Raw genomic sequence first — 14,641 nt, 5'->3', positions numbered from 1 at the left:
GCAGTTGTACAACTACAATGAAACAATCGATTTGTATTCAAGCTTTCACTGTTCCATAATTTCACATCCAGTACAACACTGGTTTATAGAATACCTATCACTTTTATCACCAGCTCCCACCCTGTCGAAAGACATAAGAGCCTACCATTTTATACTTCACACTGCTCAAGACGAGGCTTAATTTGCTGGCTGCCTTATCACATATTACTTGCCATTGGTCTGGAATGATGTCATCCACTGTACAGACCACAGACCCCACCTCCTTACCCCCCCATTTCCTCCAGCAACCTCTGTCTTCCTCTCACGCATAAATCCGAGCGCACATTTACACACGCACAAGCACTGACACTGGTATGGTGTAAGCACTTTTTCTATGTTTATTTTTTTTAAATTAATAATAGATGGTTAGTGTCGATGGTCCTATATTTTTCTATGTAAGCTTATACCTGCACCGCACACGGATCCGAAAATATGATAGGTCCTGCAGTGCAAACAAATGTCTGGACAACAACAATGAAAACGTAAGGAATTGTATTACACGGAGAGCATGAAGATAAAACGGAATTGTCACTCCTAACGTAAGTAAGTTTATTTTAAACACTTTAGCCAGCTTAGCTTGACGAACAATATGTCATGTCTGATATTAAATCACTGATTATTATAGGCTATTGTTGCCACATGATGATCCAGCACTATGGCTATGTGTTACACATTTATATGCATATAAGAAACGCCAGTGCGTTAAAATGCCATCCAAATTAGAACAGTGACGTCCTCGAACTAGGATCCCCTTCACTAATACATCGGACACTTACCATTTTTACGCGACACTACGAATCAAGAGTGATTAAATTCACCTTCATTACTTATTAACCGCCTGGCAGTCTTTGCCTAAATATCTGCAGTCTTTGCGAAAATACGTTCTATTATTGATCAGGACCAAACATGAGAGTGAAAGTGATACGAGACGATGACGATTCCTTTTCCATGGCCTAATTTGGACTACCAAACCGGGCTATGATGCTGGAGTTGTAGGTCATGCAGACTAAGCTATAAGGCCATAGCCATTATTTATTGCACATTATTATTTACCTAATTCTTTGTTGTTGCATGGTTTTTTAATGAATTATTTACATGATATGCGTTTTCTATATTACAATTTATTATTATCTTGGTTATTTTTATATAGCCCAGACCTAATAATTCTAGCGTAGCCTATATGCGATCAAAGTGCAACCGTAAAACGCCACTCATGGAGATGAGAAGAGACTGCTTCTTATTTCCTGCCAGTGACACACAGAGACCGAGACGGGACCCTGAGCATAATGATGTCTGACGATGCGCGAAATAATTTCACTCTCATATGATTCCACCTTATTTATGGGATTCCTCTGTTATCAGCAGTCAATGTATTAGTGTTCTTTCAACCATGCCTGTTGTTGTTATTATTATCCTCTTCTCTTGCAGGCGCAGCAGGCCTTTATTTGTCCACAGAAAACCGGGATAAATACTATTGCAGGTAGGTCTGTTTGTGAATGTGTAGAGACAGCAAGAAAGGTCACTGAAGGCTTCAAATAGAACCTTACAATTTCAGATAATTTCAGCAGTAGATTGATAATAAGACCCCAAAGATACATACAGTGCCTTGTGAATCTCACATGGTCCTCTACTTCAGAGTCAGAGTAATCATCAGGTTACCTCTTTCACCTTTGTGACATGAGGGGACAGAATTTCAACAGTTTCAACATTTTTTTAGCCACTCTTTCTATCATTATAACAATAATCACATAATGGTATAATGGATGGACTTCTTTTGCACATCATAATATTTTTATGTAAGCCTTAGTTCTAATATTTCTTTGCCCTTTATCAAGCCTCCAAATTCAGAACCTATTTTCCAAAATGTATGAAGACCTACTGGCTGCAATTTTAGATAGGGTGACAATAATGTTCAGAATGGGGCTGATGAACAATGATGATAATGATCTCGAGGCATAGCTTCAAGCATTTTCTTAAGGATGTTTTTTAGGTTTGCAATGTGTGTTTTTGGTCTGACTGTGCTTAGATAGTATGATTAATCCACCGCTACACTGTTTTCATGTACAGTGGGGTCTGAAATTATTGACACCCTTGATAAAGATGACCAGAAATGACTGTATACAATAAACAATTTAAATACTGAGCTATATTGTATGCTAAAGAAATGGGTAAATTATATTATTTTCTACTAATACAGTTGCTCAGAGAAAGAGATTTAGTTTTACAAGTTATAATTTTTTTTCTCAAAACGGTGGGGGTCAAAATGATTGACACCCCTGTTTGTTATCAATACATTTTAATTCATCACCTTGCAAGGATAACGACATTGATACCTTTTAGAAATTGTGTTGGAGAACACATTTGAAGGGATTTTAGACCATTCCTCCATACAGAATCCATCCAGATCCTTGATATCCTTCTTCATCTGCGCTTATGGACTGCCCTCTTTCATTCTAACCACAGGTTTTCAATGGTTTTCAAGTTCAGAGTCTTAAATGGCTAATGCAAAATGTTGATTTTGTGGTCAATTAACAATTTCTTTGGGGATTTTGATGTGTGCTTGGGGTTAATTGTCTTTCTGGAAGATCCACTTGCAGCCAAGTTTCAGCCTCCTGGCAGAGGCAACCAGGTTTTAGGCAAAAATATTCTGGTATTGGGTAAAGTTCATTTGACTTTAACAAGGGCCCCAGGACCAGTGAAAGCAAAATAGCCCCATAACATCAAAGATCCACCACTATATTTTACAGTATGTATGGGGTTATTTTCTGCTCATCCATTCTGATTTCAACGCCAAACCCACCACTGGTGTGTGCATGGCCAAAGCGCTATATTTTAATGTGATCTGACCAAAGCATCAGTGCCAATGCTGTTTGGCAAACTCCAGGGGCCTCAATCATCAAAGGTGCGTGCGCACAACAAAAGTACTCTAAACCTCGCATGCACCAGTTTTCCCGCAAAGGTTGGTGTTTATCCATTTCGAACTTGACGGGAAGGTGTGTGTATTTTCACAAATGTCAAACTATGCATGCGCACAACTTCTAGAAGGTTGATCCACTGTATTGCAAACAAATATGCTTATTGTTTATTTGGTGAAATGGGAGGTGTTTGATGCTTTTATTTATTATAAGCCTAAATCATAATCATATTACAGGACCTCACTGGGCACAGGTGTCAGTTCAACTAATTTGGTTGAGTTGTCAACTAACGTGAATTCAACGTGAAATCAACTAAACATTTTACCATATCAATGGATTTAAGTTAAAAGTTTGGTGAAAAAAATACGAAATTCCCTTACGTTGATTACTTTTTGCAAACCCAATCAGTTTTCCACATTGAGTCAACATCATCACATTGAATTGACATTGAAATGATTTGGAAACAACATTGATTTAACCAGTTTTTGCCCAGTGGGACATGTCTCTCCTTTTCTGACAGAACTGGTTTAAATTATTCATGCTACACAACAAATTGTAGGCTACCATTTATCAATCGCTCATTCAATTGCCAAGCATGCTCGAAATTAAGTAGCTTTGACTGTATGTGACAGTATGGGTAGGCTACATTATTGCTGTGCGATAGAGCGCAACATCATAGGCTAGCCTATATCATTTCAGAGCCTATACCAAGGAAGGAGATAGAAGCAAAATCATGTATTGATAAACAAAATATTGAACATCAGTTTGTCTTTTGCATAGAAGTGTGGGCTGTAGCATTTACTTTTAATTTGTTCGAAAGGACAAGCAATCTTTCACAATGTACAACCAGTGTTTGTCACTCATTAGGCAGCATGCATTTTTAGTTTGGAAAAGTCACTGCAGAGTTCTGCCCACACATCTACAGAAATGTGACAAAATGTTCCATTGCGCTTTCTTTTAGGAGCTGTCATGGCCCAGTTCCAACATCTCCAAGCCATATAGCAAATGAGGGTGTTTTTGTTCCCATAAAATATTAATTGAGGGCGTTTTCCAGGCGGGGTTTTAGCACAAATATAATATGGCTCTGATTTATCAATGAAAACATGTTCCATCTACATTTTGATAAATCCCAATCATTTGTGGTGCCACGTACACCAGAATTTAGTAGGAAACAGTTGATAAATGAGGCCCCACCCACTGAACACAGACGGCAATTCAACATCTATTCCACATTGGTTGAACGCAATTTCATTGAAATTACATAAAAACAACTTTGATTCAACTAATGTTTGCCCTGTGGGCGGGCATTTACATTTGTTGGATGACATGAAAATACGACAGCATCATGATTGGTCACAAAATCCTCATTTTGCAACGGCCGTCTCCGGACATGAAAACCATTGAAAACCTATGGTTTTAAATTGAAGAGGGCAGTCCATAAGTGCAGATGAAGGATATCAAGGATCTGGAAATATTCTGTATGGAGAAATGGTCTTCGATCCTTCCAAATGTGTTCTCCAACTCATCAAACATTTGAGAAAAAGTCTCAGTGCCATTATGCTTGCAAGGTGAGCTATTGAAAACAGGGGTATCTGTAATTTTGACCCCAACTTTTTTGAGAAAAAAAGTATTACATGTTAAACCAAATCTGTTTCTCTGAGCAATTGTGTTATTATATTTGAATTATTTATTTTAAACAGTCTGCTCACCTTTATCAAGGGTGAATATAATATAATTTCGGGTTTGTGCTGATGAGGTGTTTACAATGTGTGATCAGAGTGATGTTGACTTCCACCATTACAAAACTGGGTCAATGTAACCCCCACCCCCTCCACCACAGGCTACAAAGGCCAGGCTGAAAAAGGACAAAAGATGAGGATACCATCACCAAGCTCTGTGCGTTGATGTATGCATGTGGAAATGCAAACATGGTGTGCTTTGTCTATGGGTTGGTGTGTGTGTTGCGGGGGTGTGAATACGTCCTCGGTGCCTTTTTGCCATGTTTCTTCCTCCCCTCTAGTCTGTAGTCTACCCTGTCACATCATATTCTGTCTCTTTATATCCCTGTCCTCCCATCTCTCTATTTCTCTCCCAACCTCTCCCTCTGTATTTTTCCTCCTCCTCTCTCTCTCTCTCTCTCTCTCTCTCTCTCTCTCTCTCTCTCTCTCTCTCTCTCTCCCTCTCTCTCTCTCTCTCTCCCCCCTCTCTCTCTCTCATTGCCCTGTCCCAGAGAATCTTCTTTATTGCAAAAAAACCAAATTAATGGGTTTTGTCATAGTAAATAGGGGTTAGTAGATGACAAAAGCAAAGTCGTTACTACAAATGAGAATTAGGCATCAATTGACCCCATGTTTTTATTTAAAGGGTAGAAAAAATTGATAATGAAAATAATACAATATCTAAAGCTTTGCCCAGAATTCCCTTTCTCCTCCAGTCTTTATTCAAGTATTTCATGACGAAGTGCTTATTTATAGGTTACGTACATCGATGGTCAGTCAGTGCCTCAGGCAGTTACAGCTGGCTCTTTAGTTTGCTGTGCTATGGCAAAGGGACTTTTCTAACAGGGATACATTTGGTTCCATGTCTCCCACCATTCTTTTGACCTAACTTCAATTTCACCAAAATATTCTTAAAACAAATCAAATAAATCAAATCAAATCAAATGTTATTTGTCACATGCACCGAATACTGATGCAAGCAGTAAAATTACATTTAAAAAACAGATTTAAAAAAAACGTATGGAACAGCGGGGACTGTGAAGCAACACAAACATTGGCACAGACACACACACACACACACACACACACACACACACACACGATAACATACGCACTATACATACACATGGATTTAGTACTGTAGATATGTGGTAGTGGTGGAGTAGGAGCCTGAGGGCACACAGTGTGTTGTGAAATCTGTGAATGTATTGTAATGTTTTAAAATTGTAAAAACTGCCTAAATTTTGCTGTACCCCAGGAAGAGTAGCTTCTGCTTTGGCTAATGGGGATCCATAACAAATACAAATGCAAATACAGGTGTAGACCTTACAGTGAAATGCTTACATACAAGCCCTTAACCAACAATGCAATTTTAAGAAAAATAAGTGTTAAGAAAGTATTAACTAAAATAAACGGAAGTAAAAAAATAAATAAAATAATAATAAATAAATAATGAAACAGTGGTGTCTGCCATGTTTTGGCAAAATCATAAAGGCTGTATTTTGGTCTTTCCTATCTAACGGTGACTAACCGAAATATGGTTCACATATTCTTCTGAGTGTTCATCACGGTGGTCGGCAGCAGAAGTCAAGTAACAGTCATGTGTGTGTTCATCTTGAATTCGAACTCTGCAACAATTTCAATTAATAGGCTTTATTATGCATTATCTATACGGGGTTATAAACTGGGGGGTTCCAGCCCTGAATGCTGCTTGGCTGACAGCCGTGGTATATCAGAGCGTATACCACGGGTATGACAAAACAGTTATTTTTACTGGTCTAATTATGTTGGTGACCAGTTTATAATAGCAACAAGGCACCTCAGAGGTTTGTTGTATATGGCCAATATACCACGGCTAAGGGCTGTATCCAGGCACTCCACGTTGTGTCTTGCTATATTGGCCATATACCACACCCCCTCTGGCCTTATTGCAGAAATAACAGATGTAAATATCTTGTGTACTAGGTATGTATACACAGACTGTTTAATAGTATTTCCCAAAGTGATGTTTTTTTCAAGCAAAAGTGTCCATAACTCCATACCTAGTCTGTTACGAGGTAGTTACATAGCTTAGTGTAGGACCGATGTGATGTAAATATGTCTCCGAATTCAAAAAATGTGATGATGTTGATGATGATACCACAGTGTTGTGGAAGCTCTGAAAATATAGTTTGCCAAGATACCAATTCCTTCACACTGGAAGAAGTTCAGCTACACTACAGCTACCCTTCAGAAACCTATGTATAGTTTACTGAACTAAGGTTACTTTGAAAAAGTAGTTCACTATGTCGAAATTACTTTGTGATAAATGATCATATCTAAATCTGAAATGTCATAGACTACAAATTGCAAAACAGATTACTAAGATGTTAACAGAATGTTTAATTTAGCCTATTAAAAACAAAAACTATGTTTCAGGTGAGAATTAGGCTGGTTTGATGCTGAAAAAGAAAATAAATTATTGTCTACTTCACCCATGTTTTCTTTTCTTTTTGCAAAAAAAGTAGTGTAGTTCCAGTAGTTAGTTACATCGCTACATGGCAAAAAAAGTAATGAACTACTGAAAACACTACCAAGATTTCAATTTAGTTTAATACCACCAAGCTACTGTAAGATGTAGTTAAATTACTAGTTGAATTACATGTAGTTTACTACTCCCCAACACTGTGATACCAAAAGTAATTTTAAAAAATCTGTGACCTTAATTTGATATTTTATCTGAGTACAATCTTAACATTGTTTCTCTGTTTCTTTCTCCCTCTCTCTCACACACACAGCTTTGTGTAGACCCAGATGCCTCCACTCCCTATTGGCGAGCGCATAGTGGTTATTCAGCGCCCTAAAAACTTGGCCCTACATGGGCCCTCCCCACAGACCTCACCACAGCCTCACTCCCATATAACAGCCCTCAGCAACAAACCTCTCTCCCGCCCTTCTCATCCCCACCCTCCTCAGTCCCACCCTAATCCTCACTCCCAGAATTCACTGTCTTTGGAATGCAAGAGCAGATCATCATCCCGTCTGCAGAAAACCAAGGGCAACAAGGCTATCGTGTCAGAGGGTGTCAGACACACCGCTAGCCACTGTCACAGCAACGGGACCGTGACTCTTGGCCCTAGACCCCACCAACACACACACACCATCGACATCAAGCTATCCGTGAACAAAGGAACAAAAGGACAAGGGCACAGCAACACTTTAGGTCGCAGTGGGAGTGTGAAGGTGGGCAAAAAAAGGGTCTCGTTGTGCTTGGATCCCGGATACGGGGAGAGAAAAGCTGGGGGAACATCAGGGAAGCCTGGAGGAGCAGTGCAGCAACTCCAAAACCACCCACAGAACCAGATCAAGGCCTCACTAGGCAATCACCATCAGAATCATCTGGCTGTGTCCGCAGGAGGGGTTCTAGAATTTGTCCCAGCCCAGAGACAGCAGTCCAAGTCCAGAAGAGAGAAGGCGCAGGACGCAGCTTCCAAAGTCTGCTCTGCCAGCTTCCCCCCCAGAGGTGCCCGGGAAGTGCCCTGCGTGGGTAACAAAGAGAATTCCAAACTGGGACCTGTCCATGAAAACCCCAACGCCCACAGCCTGCCCCGCCACCACAACTCTGTTCCTGTTCCCCATGCCTCTGTCCTAAACTCCCATTACCCTGCTTCCCCTCCCTCTCACCAACCCTGTGCTTCTACCTCGTTCCAGCAACCCCTCAACAAGCCCCATCCATCCCGTGGCAGGGACCATCGCCCTCAGATCCTTCACGGCCTACCCCTCTCCCCCTGTTCCTCCCGTGGAGGTTTCCCCAGCCCAGACCACACCTGTACCATCGACTTCTCCCATCCCTTCAGCTGTGGCTGCTGGAAGCTGGTCCGCTGCAGGGGGGCCAGGGGACGTTCTGCTGGCTGTCAGGGGGGTGGGGGGAGTCCATCTTCTTCTTTTTCCTGCGCCCACGGCCACAGGGTTGGAGGGGTGAACCACAGAGGGGGCTCAGCAATGGGTTTAAGAACTCTGGGGGGATGTTTGTCCACAGCCTCCACCACCAACACCTCATCCTCCAACAGCACTGTGTCGGACTACCGGACGGGCTTGCTCAGACCCCTGCGATGTGCCTCCTGCTCCGGGGAGGCTGGTGCCTTTGAGAGTCCTGCTGCATTCCGCAAAAAACTGGTGGGGGGATGCCTGCCCTGTACCCCACTATCCTCCTCAGCCCCGCTGCGAGCCTTACAGAGTTGTGTGAGTGGCTGCAACCCCAAAGCCAGTCAGGGCGGAAGCTCTACATGCAGTTATTGTAGCAGCGACCCCATAGTGGTGACCTTCAACCCCCACCGGGGCAGAAAGCCCCCCGGGATGGGGAGGGGTATAGTGTCAGGGCACCCCATGGGGGTATTCCCCGCCGATGACGATGATTACAGTGTGCGCACAATCTGGCCCGAGGAGCTGGCGAAGAAGATGACCAGGTCTAAAACTCAACAGAACCACCAGAGCTGTGCCGGGATGGGGATGGGAATGGGGAAGACATGTGCCGGTCAGAATCAGAACAGCAGCAACGGAACCAGCCCTGTTATACTGGACTGTAAGAACCTGTTGGAGTTCACCCGGAATCAGATAACAGACCACGCTGGCCGCCGCCGGCTTCAGCAGGGCAAGATGGCAGTCCTGGATTTCATTGGGTCTGGGTCTGGGCCTGGGCGAGATCCAGGCCGGGACTCGCTGAAGAGGCTCTGGAAGAAAGGTGGGGAGACAGGGATGGTGGATGGCATGGGGCAGGAAGACGATATGGCATACCCTCGCACCCCCTCCCCCCGCTCTCCCTCTCCCCAATCCCCTTCTTCCTTCTCAACAGCACCGTCAGTTCCCAGCACTCTCCTCAAACCCAAACCAAGACAGAGAGATGCAGAGGGACGGTATTCCCTCCCCTCCGCCCCGTCCCTCCACCTGGTCCTAAACTCAGTCAACAGAGAGCAGGATGAGGAGAACGGCAGAGGTAAGGATGTCATACACACTTTTTTGTTTCAGTCTTTTAGTTTATACTATATGACCAAAAGTATGTGGACACCTGCTCGTCAAACATCTCATTCCAAAATCATGGAATGATTTGGTCCCCCCCTTTGTTGGTATAATAGCATCCACTCTTCTGGGAAGACTTTCCACTAGATGCTGGAACATTGCTGCGGGGACTTGCTTCCATTCAGCCACAAGAGCATTTGTGAGGTCGGGCACTGATGTTGGGCAATTAGGCCTGACTTGCAGTCGGTGTTCCAATTCATCTCAAAGGTGTTCGATGGGGTTGAGGTCAGGGCTCTGTGCAGGCCAGTCAAGTTCTTCCACATAGATCTCGACAAAACATTTCTGTATGGACCTCACTTTGTGCATGGGGGAAATGTCATGCTGAAACAGGAAAGGACCTTCCCCAAACTGTTGCCACAAAGTTGGAAGCACAGAATCGTCTAGAATGTGATTGTATGCTGTTGAGTTAATATTTCCCTAAGGGTCCGAGCCTGAACCATGAAAAACATCCCCAGACCATTATTCCTCCTAGTTGGTCCTATGCATTGGGGCAGGTAGCGTTCTCCTGGCATCTGCCAAACCCAGACTTATCTGTCAGACTGCCAGATGGTGAAGCGTGATTCATCACTCCAGCGAACGCATTTCCACTGCTCCGGAGTCCAATGGTGGCGAGCTTTACACCACTCTAGCGGACGGTTGGCATTGCGCATGGTGATCTTCGGTTTGTATGCGGCTGCTCGGCCATGGAAACCCATTTTCTAAATCCCCCGGTGTACAGTTATTGTACTGACGTTGCTTGCAAAGGCAGTTTGGAACTCGGTAGTGAGTGTTGCAACCGAGGACAGACGATTTATATGCTCTACATGCTTCAGCTCTCGGCGGTCTCATTCTGTGAGCTTGTGTGGCCTACCACTTCGCAGCTGAGTTGTTGTTGCTCCTAGGCGTTTCCACTTCACAATAACAGCATTTACAGTTGACCAGGGCAGCTCTAGCAAGGCAGAAATTTGACGAACTGACTTGTTGGAAAGGTGGCATCCTATGACAGTGCCACGTTGAAAGTCACTGAGCTATTCAGTAAGGCCATTCTCCTGTCAATGTTTGTCTATGGAGATTGCACCTGTCAGCAATGGATCTGGCGGAAATAGCTGAATACACTAATTTGAAGGGGTGTCCACACACTTTTGTACATATAGTGTACTTCTGATGGTTATGGACTGTTGTACATTTTTGACAGAAAGTTATGGACACAAAAAAAATCCCCAATGGATAAACCAGCTTTCATGTCTGACTGCAGAAATTACCATTTGTTTCAGTAAATCTCTTTCCTCCTATTCTCATTACTGTCTCTTTCTTCTACCTTTCTCTGCTTCCCTTTCTTTTAAATCCCCTGCCTATCTCTATTTATATGTTACGGTGTTCTAACATGTTGGTGATTTAAGAGGAACCTGGGGATAATGACTGTTAATTATAGCCTAGGCTCTGGAGAAAAAAGAGACAGAGAAGAGAGAAATGGAGAAGAGCGCTGATAAGAGAGGGAGATTAGAATAGCTGAATTAATGTTATTTTTTCCTAAGGGAAATGATGTCACTGACGCTGAACCCTGTCAGTGGGAGATTAAGCTGTACTCGTTTAAATGATGAAGACCCAAAAAGCTATAATGTATTCTCTATTCTTAATAGTTACTTAACTCCAGCCTCCTCCCACTCCATTAAGTGAGTGCAGGATGTGTTGATGACATACAGTATAGAATGAAGAGAGTAGTTTCAGACATCTTTTCATGTCTGTACCTTTCCCTCTTCCTGTTAGGAGAATATGTCTGAAATTATGTAAGCATTTGAGCAATTCCTCAGAGCTGCATACTTCTTTGCCCTGCGTGTGTAGAGTGAACGTCAATGATACTCATGCCCAAACAAGAACTATAAATTAGATCAATTGTACACTTTCATTGTCTCTCCTTCATTCACACATCTCTTCATAACTCTTTCTGTCTCCAATGCTTGATCTATGTTGGCATGCTTCAGGGTGAATGCATGTCAGCCAGTGATCCAAATCAAATGAAATTGCCCTTTCTAACAGCAATCTCTCACTGTGTTGTGTTGCCCTCTCCTATCCCAGTGCACCTCACTCTGCCGCTCTCCTCCTCGCTCCCGGCTTCCCTGTCAGATGAGAGTGGGATGACCCCTGACGTGGAGAATGCGGTGGTGAGCCCCATCCTGCCCTTCCTTTTCCTGGGCAACGAGAGGGACGCCCAGGACCTGGACCTACTGCTGCGTCTCAACATCGGCTACGTGGTCAATGTCACCACACACCTGCCCCTCTACCACCTCGGCTCCAGCCTGATACACTACAAACGACTGCCGGCTACCGACAACAGCAAGCAGAACCTGCGTCAGTACTTTGAAGAGGTGTTTGAGTTCATTGGTGAGTTTAACAATATTTACTTTCATGTTCTACGGCGCTCTCTATCCCCGTTCTTGTCTTTCAGTCTTTTTCTCTCTGAGCTTAGAATATTTGACACTTGAAGTATTTTAGCAGTGAGATAAGGTAAGGATCATGATAATTCATATGTTAAGTTTTTCCTCTGATCTCAATCTCCTATTTCAAAGTTTTTGACTGGGGAGACAGTTAGGGAGCTATAAATGGATCAAACGGGAAGATGGGAGAACTGGAGAGTCAGATCCAGAAAAAGCTGTGTATTTGATGAATTTCAGCGATCTGATAGCCACCTCTTTTTATCCACAGAGGAGGCACACCAGAGTGGGCGTGGAGTGTTGGTTCACTGTCAAGCAGGCGTGTCCCGCTCGGCAACCATCATCATCGCCTACCTGATGAAGCATACCCTGATGACCATGACGGATGCCTACAAGTACGTGCGGGGCCGTCGTCCTGTGGTGTCTCCTAACCTCAACTTCATGGGTCAGCTACTGGAGTTTGAGAGGGACCTCAATTCCGGGGTCACTCCTCGCATCCTGACCCCCAAACTCAGCGGCCTGGAGACCCAGGTCTGAGAGTGGGAGACTGATTAGAGGGACAGAATGGAGGGATGGAGGAAACCCGCATTGGGCGAGCCATAGTTTTGTGAAGGAGAAATGAAAGGTAGAATGATGAAGAAGGGAACGCTGATTAACAGATTGTCCCTATTGGCATAGATGATGAATTGATGATTGAAATAGTGCACTTCTATAGATTATGGGAGAAATAATTTGATTGGTTATTTTATAAATAGTCTCATTTCTGGCCAACCTGATCTTCATCCAATTCCATTTGTAATTTTGACCATTTTTATACAATGCTTAGATATCTGACAGATAAGGGGGCAGGTAGACTAGCGGTTAAGAGCGTTGGGGCATTAACCGAAAGGTCACCGGTTAGAATCTCAGAGTTGACTTAGTGAAAAATATTCTGATGTGTCCTTGAGCAAGGAGCTTAACCCTAATTTCTCCTGTAAGTCGCACTGGATAAGAGCATCTGCTATATGACTTAAACATGTAAATATTATCTCCCATGATCCACTGTGATCAGATGACTCATTTGATGCTTGTGGTTTATAGCATTACAGAAACTAAGGAAGTGCAATGAGTCCTGGTCTGACACAAGGCCATTTACAAAATCAATAATGCATGCAGAACCAGAATAGAAACAACTATAGTGACACCCCACCATTAAACTATGATAACCCTATACATAGCTCCAGAAAGGTCATTCCAATGCATTTTAACCATCAAAATGTTTGGTTGTTTAGAATATTGCCTCTCAACTGAAGTGACACAGTCCCAGAGGACAGCTGATCTTGCCATATTGTTGGTTTAGTTCTGTCTTTCCTAACTGGATTGTAAATGTAAATGTCAATGTCATTTTTTTTTTACTCTTGTGAGAATTGTTCAATATAGCATTGTGTGACTGGTGGAGGAGTGAGCGGATTTAATTGTGCCAATTCTTAGAGAAATGGGTTGAAATCAGAAACCTACAACACTGTGGATGAAACCTGAGCTGGTGTCAATAGAAGGATGGTAAATAGAAGCAGCAATGATACACAGGCAACGTTGAACAGATTCAGCAGACTGTTACTGAACTGAACTTAGTCATGGATCTATCCATGTTGTCTTTCCAACAGACAATGGTTGGAAAGATATAAGAAGATGAACCCTACACTCTTAGAAAGAAGGGTTCCAAAATGGTTATTTAGCTGTCTCCCCCCTCCACCCTTTTTGGTTCTAGTTAAACCCTTTTTGGTTCTAGGTAGAACCCTTTTGGGTTCCATGTAGAAAACTTTTTGGTTATAGGTAGAACCCTTTTGGGTTCCATGTAGAACCCTTTTTGGTTCTACCCGGAACCAAAAGGGTTCTACCTGCAACCAAAAAGTGTTCTTCAAAGGATTATCCTATGGGGACAGCCGAAGAACCCTTTAAGGTTCCAGATAGCAAGTTTATTTCTAAGAGGGTACATAGGTGTGTGCTTAAATGAAGACAAAACTGCACCAAGATATTCTTTGAGTGTTCTCCTCGTTTGTGGAATATTTTGCCTCTACATGTTTACCATTACAGAGTATTTATTTTTATTTATATGTTTTGTCATTTATTTTGCATTGTTTGTCACTGCTTAAATTCAACTTAAAAATATATACATTCTATACGTATGTGTTCAAATTTAACATGAATTGCAGAGAAGGAAGTCAAGACAACAGAGGGAATATAGAAAATACTCTTGATCATTTCTTGCAATTGTGAAACATACACTAGTAATGAGCGCATCAGACTTGAAAGATGAGACAGAAAGACAATCCTTGTCAACGTTTCCATTTCACCCATGGCCTAAATAATTATTGTTTTCATTTTTTTTTGTATTTTTAGACCAGTTTATTGATTTATATTGAATTAATTAAATCCAGTGATTGCCAAAATGTGGACTTTTGAGGTCCACAGCCAAACTATTTGGTTGTGTATGAAAATGTAATACAAAGTTGAACTATCCTAA

General features: G+C 42.5%; 1 protein-coding gene across 1 annotated transcript; it reads left to right on the top strand.

The window, feature by feature from the left end:
- Nucleotides 1–293: 293 nt before the first annotated feature.
- LOC112231333 lies at nucleotides 294–13,885 on the top strand. The gene is made up of 5 exons (XM_024398033.1): nucleotides 294–578; nucleotides 1,468–1,519; nucleotides 7,450–9,644; nucleotides 11,783–12,088; nucleotides 12,410–13,885. The coding sequence occupies exons 3-5, from the start codon at nucleotides 7,466–7,468 to the stop codon at nucleotides 12,673–12,675; spliced, it is 2,751 nt and encodes a 916-aa protein (XP_024253801.1). The 5' UTR covers nucleotides 294–578; nucleotides 1,468–1,519; nucleotides 7,450–7,465; the 3' UTR covers nucleotides 12,676–13,885.
- The last annotated feature ends 756 nt before the right edge of the window (nucleotides 13,886–14,641 follow it).

This window comes from Oncorhynchus tshawytscha, linkage group LG33 (genome assembly GCF_018296145.1).
Source record: "Oncorhynchus tshawytscha isolate Ot180627B linkage group LG33, Otsh_v2.0, whole genome shotgun sequence".
In the NCBI taxonomy this organism is placed as follows: domain Eukaryota; kingdom Metazoa; phylum Chordata; class Actinopteri; order Salmoniformes; family Salmonidae; genus Oncorhynchus; species Oncorhynchus tshawytscha.
The sequence above is the reverse complement of the archived record's forward strand: the minus strand, read 5'-3'. Positions and strand labels throughout refer to the sequence as shown.

Coding starts and splice junctions, on each gene's coding strand:
- LOC112231333 (XM_024398033.1), top strand. CDS start 7,466: ATGCCTCCACTCCCTATTGGCGAGCGCATAGTGGTTATTCAGCGCCCT. Junction 9,645..11,782: donor GGATGAGGAGAACGGCAGAG/GTAAGGATGTCA, acceptor CTCCTATCCCAG/TGCACCTCACTCTGCCGCTC. Junction 12,089..12,409: donor AGAGGTGTTTGAGTTCATTG/GTGAGTTTAACA, acceptor TTTTATCCACAG/AGGAGGCACACCAGAGTGGG.